General features: G+C 37.8%; 1 protein-coding gene across 15 annotated transcripts in view; it reads left to right on the forward strand.

The window, feature by feature from the left end:
- LOC109621958 (anoctamin-8) overlaps nt 1-24,571 on the forward strand; it is a 121,073-nt gene that overhangs the window by 78,314 nt on the left and 18,188 nt on the right. For 12 of the 15 annotated variants that reach the window (XM_029869104.2, XM_029869105.2, XM_062851058.1 and 9 more), the window contains 4 exons: nt 11,782-11,912; nt 11,981-12,798; nt 12,988-13,300; nt 20,762-20,856. In XM_029869104.2, the coding sequence (XP_029724964.1) occupies nt 11,782-11,912; nt 11,981-12,798; nt 12,988-13,300; nt 20,762-20,856 (1,357 nt within the window). The remainder of the gene's footprint in view (nt 1-11,781; nt 11,913-11,980; nt 12,799-12,987; nt 13,301-20,761; nt 20,857-24,571) is intronic. The other 3 variants (XM_062851066.1, XM_062851067.1, XM_029869101.2) reach the window with 3 other exon arrangements.

Genomic DNA, 24,571 nt, shown 5'->3' on the forward strand with positions numbered 1-24,571 from the left:
TTTATTTGAGAGACTTTCAGCCCTTGGCTGTACTGGTTTCTAATCATTTTCTTGATTAATTCCATTGTCTGAACTAGTTATTGAAACGAAGTAGCGGAAAGTTAGCCTGAGTACAAAGTGTGTTGATATATAGTCTTTAGAAAGATATCAAGATCATGGAAACTTTCACATCTCATTGATATTGTGTATTCCCTCTTACCACGAATTCTTCGAGATATAATGTTCTTCATGATGCTTCAATGAGGTTTGCTTTTTTAAAAATATGGGTCGTTCTTTTCTGTTGTACTGATTGAAAATGACATGGCACTCATTTAAGAACACCCTCATCATAATTTTCCCTTCTTTCATTCATGGGCTGTTCTTTCTATTTATTTTTGAATTTTCAATCGATGAAAACGCCCTTTAAACACATAATAAAGGCATAATAAACGAGTCATCGTGATTGTAGTAATAATCTGCTTAAGTTCATTGTCATTGTGAAACACATGACCCAGATGACTTCAACTTTAAGTCTTAAAGTATTTTGCTAGCGAAGGAAGTCTATGAGCACAATTTTAATGTGTCTTAACAGGCTTTAAAACAAAAGTCAATGTGTTTGACAAACAGATTTGAAGCTAAGCACTCTTCAGTTTTTTTTTTGTAAATCAATGGATCAATCATGACCGAAGTAGCATTTAGAATTGACATTTATACAGAACATACTACCCAAGCAACACACATGTTATATAAAAGTTACGACAGCGCAAGTTTTGGTTGTATAGAAGTTTATTTTACGTTATTTCACTATGTTAGAATTACGTAAAATAAACTTCTATACAACCAAAACTTGCGCTGTCGTAACTCTATTATAACAAGTGTGTTGCTTGGGTAGTAGTTAGACCGCCGGTAATATTTTGAAAGAACAGTATATGATGAAAGAAGGGAGAATCTTTGATGAAGATTTCTACTATAATGCCTAAAGATACCTACTTGAACAGTCGATCACAAAAAAAAATATAGCAGCGGTCAAATTACTGATGATTGATTGAGCTGTTCAACTTGAAAGAACAGCCTATGTTTGAAAGAAGGAAAATTTTATTAAATGAAAGGATCTTTAGGCAGAAGTATGTCAGGCCTAAGTACGTTAGGCTGCAATCATTAGGCCGAAAGTATCATTACGCCGGACGAGCATCATTACGATTGAGTTGAAAGCCAAGAAAAAAAAACTCAGTTTGATCATATATAACCTAATACTTAAAAGAATAGCCGACTTCTCAAAGAAGGGTAATCTGTCATGGGACAGTCAGTGGTTTGATAAATTACTACTGTCAATAAGCTATGCAATATTAAGAGGTTCTTAGAACCATAATAAAACCATAAATAAATAAATAATAGATAGAAAGATTTATGGCGGATTTCAAAACCTCTACAAGACTAATTGCCTATCAACATGTTAGGTACTTGGGTTGATCATCAGTTCTTCAGTAACAGTATAACATCAACATCAAGAAATCATATATGTGAGAAAAGGGAAAAGGATAAAAGAATATTGTAAAATCATGAAAGTATATCCCAGTATCCATAGAACTCCCTAGATTCGAGGAATGTAAAACACTCAAGGAACTCAAACATCTTCTAGGCCTTTGAAACCAAATTTTAACATCGTTTATGAAGAAAATTAAGAAGACGGACTACTGACTCACTCTACCCTATGAACTTCAGCTTCACAACCCATTCGGCTTAACGTATTTCGGTCTGACATACTTTGGCTAAGCGTACTTCGTCCTAAAGACCAGATGCCTCTAGTTGTGCATTGGGTCAATGTTAAATGGCATATGCAATAATCTTTTCGGGGAAACGGTACATTCGGGGAAACGGTATATTCGGGGAAACGGTACATTCGGGGAAACATTTTTCGGGGAAATGGTACATTCGGGGAAAAAACTTTCGGGGAAACTTCATTCGGGGAACTGGTATTCGGGGAAATGTCGTACAATCATTAAATCTCAAAGAAATTTCTTAGATTTTCTAAAAAAAAACTGCGGGAATCCGTGCAGAAATTGCAGACAAAGGTACTGGAGGATCTTGTAATATGTTTCTGAAGGGATTTCTGACCGATGATCTGGAACAATTCCTGGAGATACTTCTGGAAAAATTCTTCAAAGAATTTCTTGCAAAATGTCTGAATGTTATTGGTGGATAAAAATCCTTGAAGCCATTTCCTCAGAGAAATTTTCTTTCGCGATGGTCTGAAACTCTTAGTTACCGCCGTAGAAAGAACTACCAGTTGGTTCGAGAGTTGAACATAGAATGACAGTTTTATTTTTCAATGTATAATATACTGCCGTTCTACGCATACTTGTCCCATGTTCTGTGGGATTCCCATATATAACATGGGACAATTGGGCGTTGAACGGCAGTATAGGGTTACTATGATTAAATCCAGGTCTAAGCGCCTACTACTAACACTCCTCCTCGATGGGATCTGATTCTATTCCGATCATCCTCCGCAATGTTTCCAAACGTACTCGTTGAAGTGGCTTTGTGAGAATGTCGGCTAGCATTGTTTCGGTTGGGCAATACACCAGTTTGATAACCTTTTTCTGCTACTAATCTCATACAAAAAATACCGCACATCAATATGTTTGCTTCTGCGTTCGATCCGGTCACCTTCAATAAGTTTTATGCAGCTTTGATTATCCTCAAATACGATTATTGGTCCTGTATATTCTTCAGCGATTTATTCCAACAGTTGTTTCGTCCAGCTCAGCTCTTGAAAACCTTCTGCCTTCCGCTTCAATTGAACTCAAGGCTACGCTTGTTTGCTTTCTCGAGCCCCAAGCGATGACACCTCCACCGTACTTGAACAAATAACCGGAATTCGACTTTTTATCCCTGCAATCGCCAGCGTAGTCTACATCAACGTACATGCACTGTTGCTTTCGTGATATTCCTAGCTTCAGCTTGTGGTTTCTAGTCGCATATCGGAGAACCTTCTTTGCCTCATTCCAGTCTTGCTGACTCCGGTGAACTAGATTTCTGGGCCAGTAACGAAACGCTTAGGGATACATCCGGTCTAGTTTGCACTGCTATATACAGCAGACCCCCGATAAGGCTGAGGTATTGCGAATTGTTTGATAGTGGCTCTTTCTCCTCCTTCTGTTGTAGATAGCATGGGTCCATTGGGATCTTGGAGAGCTTCGCATCTTGTAAATGAAATCGCTCAGTCAACTTGCGGATGTAGCTTGTTGGTTTAGCTTGTACTCGTCGTCGTCTTTCTCGACCTCGATCCCAATGAAACTTCGTACGTCGCCAAAGATTTGCCACGGCGAAATTCTTCTCCAGTTGGTTGTAGATCGACAATTCATGTTCAGTTGTTGCAACGATAATCATGTCGTCTACGTAAATTAGAATAAATTTTGTTACTCCTCCTACAATCTTCCGCTTGTACAAACATTGATCCGTCCGGGATTGCTTGAATCCTAGTTTCTTGAAAAATGAATCAACCGTCCGGTCCGGTTCCAGACTCTCGCGGACTGCTTCAATCTGTGTAAACTCTTCCACAAACGACTTTACGTTCGGATCCAGTAGCGCATCCTTCGGGTTGTCGCATATAGATTGTTTCCTCCAGTTTCCCGTTGAGATATGCCGTTTTCACGTCCACATGCTTAACGAACATCTTCCTCTGGCCAGCAATCGTCAACAATGAACGGAAGGTAACTTGCTTGGCAACCGGCGCGGATACTTCATCGTAATCCACGCCATACTACTGCGTAAAGCCTTGTGCCACGATCCTTGCTTTGAATCGGACGACATTTCCCTTCTCGTCTACCTTGGTCATGAATAACCACTTTCATCCAATCGCTTTCTTTCCGGCTGGTAGATCCACTAGGTCAAACGTGCAGTTCCTCAGTAATGCTTCGTGTTCCTCATCCATGGCAGCTCTCCACAGCTGCGCATCGTTGCCATTCAATGCTTCTGTTGGAGTTCGGGGATCTCTCATAAACCATGATTCGAATAGGGTTCCTCATTGATCTCGGGTTGCGGGTTCGTACGACTATGGTTGTTGCTCGTGATGTATTTGTAATAAGGTACGACGACAGACCTTTGTTTGGTAAATTATAGTCATTATACTTACCGGGAATGCGCGCTCTCGTCCACTGCGCCTCAACATACCGGTGACAACGGTGGATTTGAAGTTGTTCATGGAGGGAGCGCCGTTATAGTCACGTCACCAGAATCATCAGAACTCTCTTCAGTTCGGGAGAAATACTGCGAAACTTCTGATTCTTGCAAATCTTCATCATCAGAATCGACTTGAATCACGTCTTCATTAGGTACGTGGTGTCCGCCTTCCTCAGCATTGAGTGGCTGCACATTGTCCGGGGTAGCAACAGGAATTTCTGCCAAATAGTCCAGACTTACGAAATTGCGAGTCCTTATTTGGTTTGAAATGCTCGTTTCCTGCTTCTCATACATTGGTTCGCGAATGAAAATGACGTCACGGCTCTTGAATACGGTCTGCCTAACGGGATCATACAGCCGATACGCTTTCGTGTCCTCTTCAAATCCAACGAAAATCGATTCTTTTGATTTGGCATTCCATTTCTTTTTTCGCTGTTTTGGAACGTGGGCCATGACCTTAGATCCGAATACGCGTATCTTGAAAAGATCCGGCGAAAGATGTTTTCTTCATAACCCTTCATAATTTGTTTCGGTGAACGTCCTCAAGGAATCTCTAAAAAAATCTATAGCAAAATTCTTGTGGGGATAGTTTTTCTGGAAGTCGAAATGGAGGACTTCGACAATGAGATATGAGTCATAAGTGTCCATACAGTTTTGCTCATTTTTTTAAAGTTTGGATTTAAAATTGCAATCACTATATGATAGATTTTTTGGTATCGGTCACTGTAACTCTAGCAAACTTCTTGGTAACCATCTCTATCTATCCGAAGTGAGAATTATGGTGTTTTATACAAAGAGTTGTATATAGATGTTTTTTAGCTCGAGTAGTACATTGCTTGTCGAGTTGGATAAATATGTTGAAGAGTGCTGAAAAATCGAGTTTCGCAATTAATGTAATGTAACACAGCGTAACAAAAATTAACTTTTGGTCTGTCTCAAGAACAAACTTATGTGTCTCCGACAAATTTCCTGCCGCTGAATCTGAAACCGGGATCAGATTTGCTCCAGCACGTCACAATTTTGAGCTATACCTCAATTTATAGTGCAAAATGTGTGATTTTGGGCTTTTTTGATGGCCATAGCCATTAAGAATGGAATTTTTTTTTAAGCGATCAAAGGGTAAATTAGTCAATTAACATCCAAATTAACGAATCATACAAAAAAATTAGTTTTACCAAATGAAATTTTATAGTTTTAACCATTTTAAGTTGGGTACTCAACTTGCATACAACTTTTGGAGGCTGACTTGTATGGCAAATATGGTACCTACCATAAAATGCCTTAAGGCCGGACGGGACGGTGGTTGAATCGTCCGCCATTGCTCTGTTGCTAGTAAGATGCAAATCTCAACTTCTACTTCATATTATTGACTAGAAATTTGATCGTTCATTTGCTCACTTGTGGTGCACAATCGACTAAAGTTTCAGCTACGTCAGTGCAGTGGAAATTGATATTTGCTTCTTCAAAATCGCGAGGCAAATTGTTAGAAAGAGAGGGAAGATAGGAAAAATTACACGTCGTCCCGTGCGGCCTTAATCTATGAAATTTGATTTGATAAAACGAAATATTTTGCATGAGTCGTTAATTTAGAAGGTTAACTGACCAATTTACCCTTTGATTGCTTAAAAAAATATTTCCATGCTTAATGGCAGGCAATCAAAAAAGCCCAAATTCGCACAGTTTGCACTATAAATTGAGGAATAGCACAAAATTGTGACGTGCTGGAGCAAATCTGAGCCCGGATTCGGATTCAGCGGTCCAAAATCTGTCAGAAACACAAAAATGTTGCGCTGTGTAATCCATAAAAAATCTCACAAATATAAGCAAGTGTGCAACAACTGGACGGTGTGAAGTAATTGACAAATTACCCTGTGTAGTATGTTCATGGGGTGCATGGGCAGAATTTGCAAAGGGTCTTCTTCTTCTTTATGGCTCGATGTTCATATTGGAACTTGCCCTGTCTCTCTTCAGCTCCACAGGTACTAATTGAAGGGCTTTATTTACCTGCCATTGCATGAATTTGTACATTGTTTTGCAAGTACAATAATGCATTATGCCCACCCGAGCAGAGTCTAACAACAAAATGATAGCAAATCGAAAACTCGATTTGTATTCAGCAGCAAATTGATATCACATTTTGATATCAGAATGTCTTGACTAAATTTGATTACAAATTTAGATTTCGTTTTGCTGTCACTTCAAACCAGGCTTGGCATTGGTCACCGTTCATACTCACTTTCAAACCGACCTGAACATAAATTCGTTTTCACTGCCACACAATCGCAATAGGCTCATCAAATCGCTGTACTACGTAGTCAAGATGAAAAAACAAATTGTTTGTCGGTTGCGTCGTTACCTCGGGGACTTCAACAGTCACGATTATGTTTTGAATGACGTTCGGAGTTTTCGGCCTATTGAATCGATGGTCATGACGGTCGCGACAGTACGGCAGCAATGTGTGCTGTGTGGTGGTGATTCTATAAAACATCCAAACTATTGAACGTTGTTTCACATAAAAAAGTATCAGACCGGGAAATTATGGCTCCGGATGATCCGGCCCCAAATCATACATTAGTTATGCTTCGAAAGAAGGAGAGGGAGTTTATCCACGAGTGTATATGCAACGATTTACAGTTCAACATTAGAAACCCTCACCCTACGTAGCGAAAAAATGTTTGTGTTTCATCACGATTCGTGCCCGGAAAGTCTCATAAACACTGTTGGCGCAGTTTCTTTATAAGCTCCACCACTAAATCAATAGCATGAGTTATCCTCAACGATTCTTCCTTTTTCGGCGTTTCAGAACCTGCACACAGCAAGTATCAATCTGCAATACTTGAAAAATTTATATTATATAATGCTAATTACATATTTGTAAATCAAACCAACTTTACAAACGGCATCAACCTAGAACTTTAAGACGGGCAGCATCAGTCATTGAAGGTCAAATGAGCGATGGTCTAGACGGGTGATGGTTACATAACGAAAAAAGTCGTTATGGTTACCTATGGTATCTGGGTCGTGTGGATGTGCTTTAGGTAGGTGATGCATGGTTGCTACCATCGCTTTCATTGACGAGGCATTACATGGGCAAAACCGTAGCATGCTTGTGAACATCATGACCAATGCCCAGCCTGCTTCAAACTATTATAAAAAATAAGTTGTTAAGGTATTTCAAATTTTCTTAGCCTACCTTGTATAATAACTCTAAGAATATACTATTAATGTAATTATCTTAAGGCATTTAGAATTCCATATCAATCGAAAAACCTCTATATTTAACGATTTTTCCATTTTTTCTACTGTACACTGAAAATAAATTTTATTTCATTGTACGAAATCGGTCGTCATGTTTACAAATGCCATTCGTTGTTTTCTGCAACGAAAAGCTTCGTAATATGCATGAGTTCGTTTCGTATAAAATCGCTCCGACAAGTTTTTCTGTCTCTTTTTTTGTCGGAATAACATAAAACATGCTTTAAAAAAATACCACACGTTCATCCACTTAGATATCACAGGCTTCGAATCACGTATCTTCTGATTTATACCTACCAGTGCTAGCCACCCATCTGTGGACGCTTGTTGAAGTCGGCCGGAAACAACCAGAACGCTTTCCACTTTGGTTCTGTTCATAAATAACTTTTACTTTTCAACCGAGAGCATGTTTCCTTTCCTCTTCTCGCACACGCACCGTCATATGCTCATTAAAACATGTTGCTTTGTTTTCTCTGCGATCCAATCAATCGTCAGTGATGACTGCAAAGCTTTGTTGCATTCTACGAAGCAAAATTTTCTTTTTACGCATGGTTAGTAAAAAATGTTTGACATTTGTTTATTTTGTTTCATTCTACAAAGCGGGAGCTAAAATCTACGAATGAGCAAGTTTAGCATCTGTCGGATTCGTGATTTCGTACATGATACAACTCCATTTGTACTGTTTCAGCATGGTGGTACGAATGGACCGTACATTTTACGCAAATTGCTTCCAATTTACGAAAACTGGTTTTACGAAGCATATTCGTTGAGGTTTAACGAAAGAATATTCTGAGTGTAGCAAAAACAGTTATCAATTTGCTATCACTGATAGCAGGATTTGTTTTCAACTTGCTATTACGGGAACATTTTTCTGCTCTCATTTTTGATGTTTTAACCGTTAAAACGACCAAAACGGCATTAACATGAGTTATCATAATTTCCAATACCGTCGATGGGGGTGACAATGGGTCTGGGGGGTGAGATTGGGTCAAAACGGAGAAACATAAAATTTGAAATAGCTCATCAACTATCGCTAATTTATATTGAAAACTTTATATTATTTCAAAGAGGAGATGTTTTTACACGTCATAATGCAGAATAAGATGTTTAGCAATAATCGTTTTTTGTTAAATTTGTGGCTAAACTTATACGATGAAACTACTAGTACATCACTCTGAAAAAATTTCTCCTTCGTAATGTTTAACACAAGTACCTAACCATATATTTTCTAATAAGTGATTAGCTGTAGGTATTACCTGGTTGATGAAATGAAAAAAAGTGGGATGTCATTGCTCTTTTTATTTAAAAATTCAATATTTTTGACCCTATGTCTAAATATGAGGAATGGGGGTGAGATTGGGTCAAGCAAGTTATCGAGTGCACATAACTTTACTAAAAATTCAACTTGTTATCCAGTCCCCATTTGACGTTAGAGTGGTGCCATGTTTACCGTATCTTCATAAAAGCACGCTTTCTTTTGAAAATATGTCGAGAAGTGTCAAACGAGTGTGTTAATACGATTAGCGCCAAAAATCATATATAGCAATACACCCATGCATTTGGACAGCTCCTCTAATCATCAGCTAATCTTCAGAGTACTGCTTTATCGTAAGCTCACAAAATAGACTTAATAGCGTTCCTCTATCTCGAGATGGAGTGATTTGCTTTAGCAATATAGAGGCCACTGATCATGTACATAAGAGTTTATAACGGAGGGTTTGGTTAAATATTTCTTATGCAGTATACTAAAACTATCATGTTTTTTTTTTACAATCAATCTTTCAATGCGCCCTCCCTCATTGTAATCCCCCCTCCTCTCATGAAGGTTGAAACTCTAAGTGAGGATGATTATGATGGCTAAAAATGGCGATACAGCATACAAACGTTATTTTATCAAATTTCAACCATTTTTTCGGTTGTATTAGGCCTTTTAGGTGGATTAATCATCTTTTAATATTACCTAAATATTTATTCGCTATGATAACATTGTGTTTTAAGTAGGTTTACTAGATATGATCAATAAAATAAACTTATATTCTCAGTTAGGCGATTTCGAATACTTTGACCCATTCTCAACCCCTCTAAGGGGTGAGATTGGGTCAATTTTCAATCATTTGTAGTTTAGTAAGAAATTCATATAACGTGATACTTTCTTGCTAAACTATCATTACCACATAGAAGAGTATACATACCAAATATAAAGTTATTCCGACTTCATTTTTATTTGTTATTTAACAAACAATCTTTGAGTATCATTTTTTGACCCATTCTCACCCCCAACGACGGTATCACAACATCAAAATTTGTTTTCAATTTGCTGTCAGACTTTGCTCGGGCAGGGAATCGAGACAATTTTTCCGACCGGAGCGGGAATCGAATCCGCCGTCTCCGGACCACTAGGCTAACAGGAGACCCCATTTGCAAAGGGTGTTCTAGATAATTCATACTTATGAAAGATTTATGAAAGATTTAATATTTACTGAAGGAATCGAAAAATCATAAATTAGTATGGGAAAACCTTTTTGAATTCTTTGTCTAATACCATGTAACGAATTATGTTAAAGTATAGCCTAGGATATGCTGAAAAACTTTGCCGAAGACCGCAAAGTGATGCGACGCTTGTTAAAAAAGTTATTCGCATGGAACATAGGCCAAAAATTGAGATTTTATTACACTAGTTTACAAAATAAAACAAAAGTTGTGAACTTTTTAAGCGCAATTTACTGCTGATTTCGAAACCATGCTTAAAAAAAATAAGTAGAACAGTTTTTAAGTTTTAGTTCAATATCGTAAAACTCGGTTTTTTTAAATGTGGAATTTACTAAAATTTAAATATCTTGCGTTTTGTTCAACTAATTTTAAATCTTTTTCCATAAATTGAAAGCTGAATGTAATACCTTTTGATCTTCTGAATACAGGTTGTGCGTCAGATTGATGAAATTCAAAATATAGGCAAGTTTAAGGGACAAACTCCTTAAATTTTAGCAAAATTTCCAAAAAATATATGGAACAATGTATTTTTTTTTTCAATAAGAAAAAAAAAACAATTTAAAATTTCTTCCTCAACGTTCGTTTGATATTATCATATGTAGCCGAGTTACAGTAAAAAAATAGCTCAATTGGAGCATTGACTACGGAGAATGAGATGTATGAAGTGAGTATCATTGCTTGAAAATAGAACAAAAATCGAATTCAAATGATCAACCTTGTATGGAAAGTCGAAAAAAATTCCGCTCTATTGAAATTATTTTCCTTCGCGTTTTCGAACTCAGAGCCTGATTTTACACCAAAAATGATCATCAGCTTACCGAGTTCAAAAATATTGTAAACTAGTGTTATTGATGTTATTTCTTTACAATGTTAAATGTTAAGCACCACCGGGCAATCTGTAAGTTAACTTTTTTCACAAGTGGCGGATCACTTTGCGGTCTTCGGCAAAGTTTTTCGGCATATCCTGGGCTATATTTCAACGTCATTAGTTAGATCGTTTTAGACAAAAAAAAATCAATTATGGATAAAAATGCATAAAGGTAAGTTTTCCCATACTAAATTCCATACAAATTTCAATCGCCATGTGGATTACGAAGACGCAACCAAACGCTTCGAAATTTTGCACAGTTGTTTTGGACGCCAAAAGAAATCGAAAAAAACTCTGTTTAAAAAAATCGACTTTGTTGACCCAGTCTAGTGTGCAGTTGCAGGGTTAAATCTTCGGGAATGTGCTCAGATAAGTGTAGGATAATTTGGAGCATTTTGAAATTGAGTACTGTAATCGGTTGGTAAAGTTGACAATATGGGAAAGGGATCCAGATTCATAAGTGCAAGGGATGATACCTACGTGTTGGTTGAAACCCCAACAGATTTAATTATAGAATTATTTTTGATTGTTTTGTAATAATTTACATGTCATAGATTTGAATTTGAACAGAAATTGAATTGAAAATATTAAAACAAATCAAAAATCATATGTTGCGAAGAAATCTGACTTATAAAGAAATTTGCATGCTCTTAGACATTCTATAACAGTGGGTTATTCTGTAATAGTCCAAACGTTATTTCATTAATTCATCAATAAGTTAGAATCTTTAACATTTATTTTTCTAGAATCATCGTCATCAAATTTAGTATGCACATGGAATGTTGATTCTTCAACTGATTCTTCAAATTCTCCCTAGTTTTGAGGCTATACAACTTTGATTTGAAAATGTATTTAACTTAAATTAATTACTATTAATAAGTGCAGTTGCAATAGATTGTCAGAGATCCGTTCAAGTGGCTTCATCGAGGCACTAACAGCACTACGTGTTATCATCGCCTATCATCTTAATTTTTTCTCTCTCCATTTTCTAACTTTCTCGCCAGAGAGTTATCGACTGCAGTCCAAGTACGAGAACCATCTAATCGCCAAAGTGGCTCTGTTCCAGTTTGTGAACAGCTTCCTGTCGCTGTTCTATATTGCATTCTATCTTCGCGATCAAGATAAGCTGAAAGAGGTAATTGAGTTTACACCCTGTTGAGTACTTATGGGTTCTAACGTTATTTTCACACCATCCTTTTCAAGCAACTGGCTGGTTTGCTCATATCGCGACAAATTATCGGTAATCTTCGTGAGTCCGCGTGGCCGTATTTGGTTGAGCAGTGGAAGCTGGCAAAGTTGAGTTTTAAAATGTGGGGCGCACTGAGTCCAACTCAAGAAGCTCCTCCGCCTCCTAGCGAGAATAAGCAATTGGGCGACAGCAAAAGTTCCTCGGATTGCACTTCATCAACACCGAAGCGGTCCATAAATCAGGCCGAAATTGAGAGCTCTTTGTACAAGTATGATGGAACGTTCTCCGACCACCTGGAAATGTTAGTTCAGATGGGATATGTTGTATTGTTTTCCTCAGCGTTTCCACTGGCTGGACTGTGTGCTTTGGCGAACAATTTGCTGGAAATACGATCCGATGCATTCAAGCTAGCCCATGTACATCAGCGGCCTTTCGGGCAACGGGTAGCAAACATTGGCACGTGGCAGAATGCCCTGGGGATGCTTGGGTTGGCGGCTGTGATAGTGAACTGTGCTCTCATTGGTCTGTCCGGGCAAGTTTCGCGGCTTTGGCCTGGATTAACGTCAACACAGACCGTGATACTGATAGTTGCCCTGGAGCACGTGATGCTGGGATTGCGGTCGGCACTGACATGGCTGTTGCCTGAGCTTCCTTCGTGGCTCGCTGCCGAGATCGCCCGTGCAGAACACTGTCGGCGAGAAATGCAATGTAAAGGACCTTCACCACGACAGACCCCACCGTCTCCACCGTCGTCGACATCGCTTTCGCACCATGACCAGGACTTTAATAGCAGCCAGGATATATTTGACCGGAATGAACAATCCGTTGGCAGGTACATACTTGTGAATATTTAAATAACGATACCGTATAACTTTCGCACATGGGCATAAACTTGAAAGCAATAGAGATTCTTAGATTACAACTTATGAATAGTGCTAACCGAATTTATGCCTTAATGCATTATTTCCAAGCACGCTAGTAAAAGTAGAATAATTCTAAATGCATTTTTTCACCAACCAAGATTTCACATCTCCTCTAGTCACGATAATCAGGAAAACGATTTAGAGCGGGTCACTCTGACGAATGTGGCAGCCAAGCTCGACAATCTGTCCAGCCAACAGATACAACAACAGCAACAACAACAACAGCAGCAGCAACAACACGCACAGCAACATCACCATCATCATCACCAATCAGCACAACACCACCAGCATCATCAACAACAGCACCACATCCTACAGCAGCAGCAGAAAGAGTCGCACAGTAGTCACGATAATATGGACATCTTTGCCACCGAAACCCGTGAGGTCACACCGGATTCGCCGATTTCACAGGTATTTGATGATTTGGTTTCCACCCTCCATCGGCTTCCTGGCATTTAATACCTACTGCAATAATCGATTTTCCTCGTTTTCCCCTATTTTTGGCCATTTTCGCTCTCGTCACATTCGTTATATTTATTATATCCACCTTTTATATTCCTCACGCGACCAAAAGAAAGATATCTGCCGGCTGAGCGAAAGAAACCAAATTACGATGAACGTTAATCGGTACACAACTGGTGATTAATTATGCAATCGGACCGAGCCTTGATTGGGTTCCGTTGGGAAGGATCCTACGCTTAAGTTGCGGCGTGAAGTGGGTTCCGTTTAATAATAATTTGCTGGCTCATCTAATCCTCACTTTTTTTTGGCGATACCAAGATGGTCGTTCTGTACATTATTGTCCTATGACCTACGAGGTTTTATGTAGAACGTTGGATAAAACATGCGTAGAAGGGCAGGCATCAATCAAGTGGTTTTTTGTTGGGCTACAATCCGCAGCGATGAATTTACGCTGGAAGCAGTATCCTTCTGAAAAGTATAGAGTCCTTATTTAACAGCAAAATGCCAATGTGAGCCTAATATCTCTCAAAATTGATAACCCGTACTTGCTCTCCGTTTCTGCGGCATGCAGGCAACCTATGCCAATGTATAGCCAATCGTGGGATTCAATTTGACATAAACTTGTTACTTGGGTAGGGTACGGGCACCGGTTTTGGACAGTCTAAGGGAAATCATTTTTATAAAAATAATCAATAATCCTATGAAAACTACCAATGTGTCAAATGAAAAGTTTTAATCTACATGGGATAGACAAAATGATCGGGACAGGCAAAATTTTCAATTCTCAAAAAATGGTCAGCTACATTGCTGTAACTTTTCGAAAATACTTCGAGGCAACTTTGAACTGTTATATCTCCGGATTCAATTAACCGAATGTAATGAAATTGAAATTTTGAGCGTTTATGATCACGCTTAAAAATCCGTTCCAATTTCCACGAACAAAAAGTCACGAATAGTAGAACAGTTTGTTTGGCCAAATTCGTGATGCAGTTCTCGTCATCGAGAACTGTAGAAACGTCTTTTTGTAAACATATTCCCGAATCCAGGAACAGAGTTCACGGTCTACTTTTAGTCCGTAACGCATTCGAAGCCGTGAACACAAATCATGCGCTTGTGATCATTGAAATCCAAATAAGTGATTGTGTGCCCAGAAACGTGAACTTAATTCTTGGTAGCAACATTTAGTCACAATTTCCAGAACAGATCGGAACTCCGTTTACGATTATACACCATGAATTAATTTCATGGATTCGAGAACTTTGTTCCGCAAACCTAAATGTAACGCATGCGTAACGCCACCGCTCAAAACATGGCGGAGAAAATATCACGTAAACGAGAACTGCGATCCTGTTTTTATGATTCGTGTTCTTGATAATGGAAACTTGGTTCACGGAAAGGAGATATAGGTTCCCAATTATCAGATCTAATGAGATCACAACAAGAACTTGGTCCACGGATACCGGCACTAATTTTACGATTAATTATGGGGCGCCTAGTCTTCACTTTTAGTGCAAATATCCAGTTGCAATTAAAAGAATTCAATGAGCAGCATGTAAACTACTTCTTAGACAATTGATGCGTAAACAAAACTTACATCTTACATCCCTGCAATATGAATAAAAAAACGCCGCAGTTGTTTTTACGACTGCGAAAACTTGAAACTGCAAGTATCACAAAATTGTAAACTGTCACAAGCAGCATTTACTTACCATTATAAACAATGCAGTAGTTGGTAATTTTCCTTATTAAACTGAATCTCTCTATATTTCGAAGAATATAATCTTCAACAAGATTCTCACTTCACTGCCCTTGATGGTGTTTTTTTTTGTTTTTTTTTTTTTACTTCTTGTGTGGAAGCTGTGGAAGTGACAGCTACCAAGAATTAAGTTCACGTTTCTGGGCACACAATCACTTATTTGGGTTTCAACGATCACAAGCGCATGATTTGTGTTCACGGCTTCGAATGCGTTATGGACTAAAAGTAGACCGTGAACTCTGTTCTTGGATTCGGGAATATGTTTACAAAAAGACGTTTCTACAGTTCTCGATGACGAGAACTGCATCACGAATTTGGCCAAACAAACTGTTCTACTATTCGTGACTTTTTGTTCGTGGAAATTGGAACGGATTTTTAAGCGTGTATAACAGTTCAAATTTGGCTATCGGATAAATATGCCTTTTACCAGAATCATTCTTGTTTCATGTAGAATTTCCTGATCTTTCCCAAATTTTGTCCATTGATAGACAACTAGTTGACCAACTTACAGTAAAAAATTGAAAATTTATGATACTTTTCGAAAGGTTACAGCTAGTTGACCATTTTTAGAAAAGCGAAAATTTTGCCTGTCCCCTGTATATTTTGTAGGGAAAATGCAGAAATTGAGCTAATACTGGAGGTTGTAGGTCATTTCCCAGAATGCCCTTCCCCAGAATGCCTTTCCCCAGAATCCCATTCCCAGAATGACCCATTCCCCAGAAAGCCGTTCCCTAGAATAGGACATTCCCCAGAATCGTTTCTCATCTTTAATTTTCATATATTGGGATCAAATTTGAGTAACAGGGGGTATGATTGGCTCGGCGGTTTAGTACACTGTTATTGTCTTGGAGATAAATGAAATAGTTGAGTTCTAATGTTAAATAGCAAAAATAAGTTTGAAATAGATTTGGTAGTAATAAGCTGGTAGTTGCACTGGTGTTTGGCTACATATCCTTTTCGGGACGAAAAGCAAAAAAGAAATTGCTCAACTTTAGTTCTCCAGAACTCTCAGACTTTTTAACATATCAACATTTTTTTTTGTCAATTGGATGAACTACTCTTTATCTTTCGATTTATAGCTGTGTCCACCTAGATAAATCGGAAATGAAAAATTTGCGACAGATGAAACTTTTTCATGTTTTACAGTTTTTGCTCACTTTTTGCTTAACTTGTTGTGGTAAATCTCACACGTGACGTAAACAAAAGTTTGTTTGCACACATGCAATAATAAGTAATGGCTCAATTATTAAAACAATTTACATCCCTTAAAATAAAGATAAAACAGATGAAAAAATACGCAAAACAGTTATTGCTCAACAGCACAATTGTGCTGGTTCGTCACGAAAGGGATATGCCATTACAAAATTATTTGGTGGCCTAGCTGCTAACTTCACCTGAGAATTTCCCTTCTTTTTGAAATAGGCTGTTCTTTCTAGTCTGGTTGTTGAAGAGTTCTTTGGCGGTTGAACTACCTAATTGAATATCAGAGATTGTTCATTCTTATCATCACAGGCTGTTCTTTCGAGGTGCAGTGTTATGTAGTTTATTGGCAGACAAACGGGGTTTTCTATAAAAGACTCCTCCTTCTTTTTTATGGTAGGCTGTTATTTCAAGCTAAGGTAAAGATATAACCAAGGTAGAGTACGGTACATAAGAAAATGCATAAAAAAGGCTTTAGTTCTTTGGTAATTTTTGATGCAACATTTATAATTAATTCATCTCTGAATGCAAGTTGATTGTTATACAGGGTATCTTGAATTTGTTTCAAAATTTCCATAAGATGCCGGCTAGTTCCCAATCATTTCTCAAATAAATATTTTTATCCCGATTCCTTGTTCTTGATGAATTTGGATCAAACAAACAAAACGATTACTTAAAAACGGCTTGATTCAAACATTTTTTTTTACTGAAAATGTTAATTTACCGCACACTATAATTTTCAGTAAATGTCTAATAATTTATAAGACAATATTTTTTTTCTTGTCCGAATTACCAACGAACACCTGAAGACCTTATCTACATATGAAAGTCATGTTCTTGGAATAAAATTTGATTGATTGTGACTGAGAGTAATTTAACGAAAATTTCAACATTGAGAAACGATCCATGGCGCGGGGGCGTTTTTGACATTTGACAAATATCGATTACACAAACACACATGATGAATACGGAAAGCAATGGTGATCGATCAAGCACAAGGTGTCAAATTCCAGAGCGAAAAAATTCCGGAAGGGTTTTTTTCACAGTTACCGAATCCCATCCGTTAACTGCTGCGAGGGAATAAGTACACTAAAGAAAATTGAGTGGGAAGAATGAAAATTGCGAAGAATAACTTTTGTAATTATGTATGATTTTGATCGCAGAAATTCAATCCGCTGGACAACCTTTGTTCAACAGAACACACTGGATGAAGAATATGTGATCATTAGTAAAAATTGTTATTTTAATTACTCTTGTAAAAACCATCAAATAAAATAAGCAGAAGGGCATATTTTGCGAAGAGCAACATGTGCTATAATACCTTAAATTGTTATTGCTCCGTTATTCTACAAAATGTTATGAGAACATCATAATAACATATGGAGGTATTTGAGCAGAGTTTGGTATTGATGTGGTATTTGTTGGTTTAGCAGTGAAAATAACCGAATAACAGGATTTGCTATTGCATCATGAAGTCATCGATCAAATGAAACATTTAATAACAAGAAATGTTATTAGTTTGCTATTCAATAACTTTACGATAACAAATACAGCACTTGAAATTTTAGGGTTGCACAGAAAAAAATATGTAATTAAAATTCAGCAAGAAATCATGCACATAAAGGGAATGCCAGAGTTAATGCACTTTTACATTAGATATAATGTAAAATTACATTATCGTTGTGTAAATTTCCACCAACTATCGCGTAAACCATCATGGGCACCAACTGGTTACGCGACTATTAGCGGAAATTTACACGAACGTAACGTAATTTTACATGATATCTCATGTAAATATGCACTAACTCTAGCATTCTCTTTATGTGCATGATTTTTCGCGGAATTTTACATGAATATTTTTTTCTGTGTGCATTCATTAGTGAAATAACAAGACTTGTTATTTTCTAGGTGTCATTTATACAAAATTTTGGTATTCGTTTTTGTTATTTTGCCTCTTATTACCACCTAATGAAGGGCATATCAAGGTATGGTAGTATTTAAGATAAATACCTTGATATATTATTCTCTTGTTATTTTCTTCTGCTCGGGAAGCGCTGCACAATGGGAAAAAATAGGTATAAAATGCAAATAAATTCAATATCTCTCGGAGTGGATGGATTCGAATGAAATTTTGACACGAACTGCAAAAATCTCTACAGTTTCAGATAAGGAGGGCGTCATTCGCCGCATGATGCTGAAAATCAGTGTATCGGGCCCGTTTTACCCCACTCTCTCTTTTTCACCTTTTTGGAAAAATCCTGGAGTGCAAAAGAAACGGTTTATTTGATTCGTGTTTGTGTTAAAACTTCCTTAGTGTCGAATGGTGCTGGTTTGGCTCACCGCACTCTGGCCAAAATAGACACATGAGAGCTTTTTCTAAAGGATTTTTTTCTCTTAAATTTTTTAATAAAATTCTATAGTTTTCACAGCTTTAATCATCAGTATGTAGTAAAAAATAAATGTATGCTGATTTCAACCGCAAAAGACTGAATAACGCACTATGGCCAAAACACCCGACTGGCCAAAACTGATGCTTCTACCCTATGTTGTTTACTAGTTTGCCGTCAAGTGAGCATTGACCATGAAGCCTCTTCTTCGTTAAGGATTCACGGTCATTGCACTAAGGGCTAGGATCGTAGTCTAGCGGGACAAAATTATTTACTCCGAAACGAAGCATTTCCGGCACATGAAGTCTTCGACAAAGTTTTTTTTTTTGTAATAATCAGGGACTTCAATTGCCAAGAAATTAGTAGTTCGGAACTTATCCGCATAGGCGGCGGCACCAGCTAAATTTTTAATTTTATGTTTTAAAGTCTTCGCGTCTTTGGCAAAGTTGTTCATCATTCTAATAAAACAAACAACTCTTTCTTAGACGTCAAAATTCCACAGTTTACTGTTTTGGAGTTATTTCAAAAATAAACTTCAATAGTCACAGTTTTTGAGGTTTAGAACCATGTGAATTGAAAATATTTTCTGATGCAGATGTGTAACTTTTGGACAGAAGTTGGTGGAATATTGACATTAAAAATTGAAGAAAACAAAATGAAAAATAAAAAAAATGGTGTAACTTTCAAATTAAAATATCTTACCGAGAAACGATGTTAAAAGGGCACAAGCATTACGAGAGAGCAAAAATGCTTGGTTCAGTTTAGTGTCGCTTAACTAATGATTTACGCAGTTGAACGCAAAGATTTTCTCCATAACCTTCGATATCGCAGGCAGAACGCTAATGGGGCGGTAGTCCTTAGAGTGATTGGGGTTTGAAGACTAGGGAACGCCACAATATTGTTTACTACGACGTAGACATATGTACCTTTTAAAGATGATTTGTATTTTAATACGACTTCACCAGATACATCGCAATAGGTTCAAAAATTACATCATATGTGATGATAATTACCCCTCCTCCGTACATATATGGGACAGAAACATAAAATAGTGCTTTGTACGATGTAATGCGTGCATTTCTGGTCGTCCTGGTTGCCTGAGGCTACCTACATTGAGTTTGTTTGGGTATATCTGACGCGATATTGCGTACCATAACACTAGTTTACAAAATAAAATGAAAGTCGTGAACTTCTGTCAACGATCAAAATTTTTGAAGCATACTTTAGCGCTGATGTCGAAACCGTGCTTCAAAAATTTTTAAGTAGAACAGTTTTTGAGTTTTAGCTCAATATCGAGTTTTACAACTTTTTAAAATATGGAATTTAATAAAATTCAAATATCTTGCGTTTTGTTCAACTACTTTTAAATCTTTTTCCATAAATTAAAAGCTGAATATAGTATCATTCGATCATCTCAATGCAGGTTTAGCGTCAGATTGATGAAATGCAAGATATTGGCGAGATTTGGGGACGATCTCCTTAAATTTTAGCGAAATTTCAAAAAAACATATGAAGAAATGTATTTTTTTCAATAAGAAATCTTTCTCATTGGCAATTGTGAAGCAAAACTAATGAAAATTGGCAGCCTGTTGAGTATTGATACCTGCAAAAATAACGTTGGTTTTTTTTTCTACTTTTGTGTACCGATTTTAAAATTTAATTTCTTAATCATGATATAATACCTCGATATAATGATACCTTCAGATATTCTAAGTTTGTTTTCTAAAATCTAAAGGTAACTTTGTCGTTTCAGCTATACACGGGCTTGTTGGTAATTTGGTTTCTTTTGCTCATAATGCTTTTATTTGCTACCAAATTCTAGCGAATTTATATTATATTTTATATTTATTATATCCACTCCGTTTCCTCAGCCAGACCAATACCAAATAATATATGTAAATTGAATTTTTCCAACATGTAGCTGTTCATGTTTTAATTACTTGTTTTTTTTTACTTTCTCTTTCAATGGTTGTGCCCAAAACAAAACCATCGAACCATTCAAACGGCATCCGGCCACCAAAAAATCAAATTTTCAATCAACAATTTCCTACTTCTTGCTCCAACTAGACCAGCACAGTATTATTACGACCTCTCCAAGATTCTCCCCTTAGTGGTCAATCAGCACAAACTGTTGCATTAGAATCTACACAGTCGAACTCAGGGTATGACATATTTTATTCTTCACACTTTCCTAACTGTTGTGCGTATGATACGCTGTACTTTTTTTTACTGTTTGGGTTTCGTTTTTCTTCCATTGTGGTATCGATTTTCGAAAATTGTTTTATTTGCACTTACTACTGTTTGCTTTGTAATTGGCTGTCGTGATTTTTCAATTATATTTGTTGTCTAAAATGTTTTCCATATTTAAAAAAATGATTTCATCTTAAACGGTATAAAACATTTTAATTATTACTTCATCAGCAAAGATAAATGAGTGATACCTACACTTTGAGCTGAATATATTTAGTTTAACCATTTTATTTTAACTCTCATAAAATGCTACGCTAGGCGCTCCACGATGGCGTAGTGTACATTCAGCAAGCCTGTCTGGGCCTGGGTTAATGATTTACAGCGTGCTCTTTGTTTAAGATATTGGCTTTACTGTTTAAAGTAAAATACAGAATAATGGAATTAAATAAAAGTTAGTAGTTACACATTTTCAGACGAGTAGGAGAAAAAACTTGATGCTAACAATTGAACCGACGGAAAGCGTTTCCATTGTTTTTTTTTAATGAAGGGTTTCTCTCCAGTAGATAATATTTGTTAGATAGCATACCATCTATACATTACGGTTATGCTGACAAGTCGTTTTTTTTCATTGAACTCTGAATTTATGTTTTTTTAGGCTGTGAATTAGGGTGACCCACACTTATATAAAAAACAAAAAAATGCGAAAAATACCAAGTCTTACCTCCTAAATCAGTTGTTTTGGGCTCCCAGAAGCTACGTTCAAAATTTGAGCAAAATCGGTGAAGCCTAAGGGGGCTGTTGAATTTTTATTCAACGAAACTTCCGAAATTGTGATTCTCCGACACGGAATGAATGAATACTCGTGATCCGATGATAACAGGGAGAATATAATTTTCCTAAAAATAACATTGAATACATGTTGCATCAATAAGTAATATATCCTACAATTTACATTGTTGTTTTTCATGCAACGTGTGGATGGTTTTGGAAACCCCTGTTCAAATTCATTGGACCGTAGTGTGTTTGCCCAAAGCAGTTCATTGATTATGGCTTAATACTATCACTTCTACTCACGTTTAGTTCCTTTCGTGCAATTCGTAGGCAAGCAATGAGCGGATGTTTGGCCTGGTAGTCGTAGCTATGATTTAGTTTAGGAGGTAGATAAATGAACATATAAAGAAACTACATTTCATATTTTCTCACCGGTTCTTAAGTTCAGTTATGGTAGCGCGCCGATATTCGCCGTTCTAAGACCGTTTTGGCATAGGATACAGTCTATCACAATATCAACAATTAGAATATATTCTATTTAATTTATAATGTGTCTTCTTGATATGGAAGAAAGAATAGCTCCCGTTTGTTTAGCACGTAAATGATTGCCTATTTATAAGAACGGTAATTTAGTTTAAGTGGATAAGTTTTAGAAGTTTACGCTTACCTCAAATCAATCTCATGCACTTGCACTGTTTGAAATTTAAACAACTAAACTTAACGTAGTTTGCAGTAGAATTTTACTATTAAATTATTGATATCAAGCAACAAAGGTACTGCCTTTAATCGAATTCAGTTGGCTTTTCCTCGTTCTTATCTTCTTATCAACTAATGTTTTCATCTGTTATGGTACTCACCGCGTGGTAGCGAGAGCCTTTCTTCTAGCGTTTCACTCATCGTGGATTAAGGTCTAGACGTACGGCGCACTGATGCGATATCAGCTAACACTCCCCCCAGGTAGGCTATCTTCGGGTGGCTTACTTACCGACGCATTGTACGTCTAAAACCGCTAATTTCGTCGCTGGACGATCATAGACTCCGTTCGATGTCCTTACCGTTGCAGACCGGACTTGACCATCCGTGCTGACCTTTGTCCCGATGATCTTGCCCTTCGGCCAGCAGTTACGTGGCATCTTTGGGTCGGCAATGACTACCACGTCGCCTATGGCAATCGGTTTGGATCTCTGAAACCACTTGGTCCTTCTTGTGATCTCGGGCAGGTAATCGGATATCCAACGTTTCCAAAATTGGTTTGCGAGGCACTGTGACGTGATCCAGTTTTGACGGAGAGTCGCACCGCTGTCGTCAAGATGGCTGAAGGGCTTCGTTCCGTTTGAAGATCCCAGTAAAAAGTGATTCGGTGTCAGTGCAGGTGCCGAATCCTCATCAATTGGCACATGGGATAAAGGTCGCGAATTGACAGTGTTCTCAACTTCAATCAGCAAATTGCGGAACACTTCATCGGAGGGTCTTCTAGATGAACATACAACCATCAGATTGTTCTTTATAGTACGGATCAACCGCTCACAACTACCGCCCATGTGCGGAGAGAGGGGTGGATTGAAAACCCATTCGATGCCAGATTTAGCAAATTCTTCCATATACTTGTGTTCGTTGATAGTTTCGTTGGTCTGTAGCAATTCTCGATTTGTACCTACGAAATTGGTGCCACGGTCGCTGTAGACCTTTTGAGGGGTACCACGTCGTGCCATGAAATTCCGAAGAGCCATGATACAGGAACTCGTGCTGAGGGAGAGCACGACTTCGAGGTGAATGGCCCGGACAGTGAGGCAAGTCACTATCATTCCCCATCGCTTTTCCACTCTTCTGCCGACAGCGACTTCAATCGGCCCAAAATAGTCGATCCCTGCGTGCGTGAATGGTCTTGTGACAGGGGCGTACAATTTCGTTTCAATGATACACTTTCATGCAACATTTGAATGAGTCACTTCAAGTGTTTCATACATTTTTCTAATGACTCGGTCGTTAAAAAAAACTTTTCCACTCATCGTAGCACTCGGTAGTCTCCCACCCGGTCGCATTGCTTGTGCTTCATCCGTCAGAGCATTAGTGTCTCACTGGTGCGCGCTAGTCTCTCAATGGTTAGGGGCGCCGGTTTATTGGATTTAAGTGGTCGAATTTGTTATCCTCTTTCATAAAACATAATTATCATTCTATTGGCGTGCACCACTATTTAAAAATGTGGTTTAAATAGTGTTTTTAGCATGTTGAAGTATTTCAATGACTCATAAATGAAACGAAAATCCAAGTGTATCATCCCATGTTTCATACACACTTGTTTCTGTAGCAGCAACGAACGAGTGTGTTGCTGGGTGAGAGATGAAGCATCACAGCAGTCCGTTCGCATGGGAAACGATTTGCTACAGTCGTCGTACAGTCGAGACTCTTATAAGATCACTGGTCGGGGGGCGCAATAGGAATCCGCTTAATAGGAGACTAAGAGCTTATGGGATTTCGGCATTTTGGGGGTGTGGCCTATTATCTCGGGTGTGTAAAGAGTTAACGCAATACTTTCTTCGGCAAAGTTTTAGGGCTTGATAAGATCTACCATTTAAGACTTTGGTTCATATGATTAGTTGGCAATTTGGCCGCTAGAGGGACCATCAACAATTTGATGCTAAATTGCACTACGGGAACCATATCAGGTTGTCAAGCAATCGTTACAGCTCAAGACCCTGATAATTTGGAAGGATAGTGTCTTCGGGAAAGTTGTTGGGTACGCCAATAACTTACTGACGATGAGTTGCGAAGTTCGAAATTCCTCCACTGGGCGGCGCTAGTGAGCAAGTAAAATTTCAAAACCTCATATCTCAGAATCCCGATAACTTAGGAAGATGGTGTCTTCGGCAAAGTTGATCAGTATGACTTGAACTTACATAAAAATAAACACTTGTT

Source organism: Aedes albopictus, chromosome 2, assembly GCF_035046485.1.
Source record: "Aedes albopictus strain Foshan chromosome 2, AalbF5, whole genome shotgun sequence".
Taxonomy (NCBI): Eukaryota; Metazoa; Arthropoda; class Insecta; order Diptera; family Culicidae; genus Aedes; species Aedes albopictus.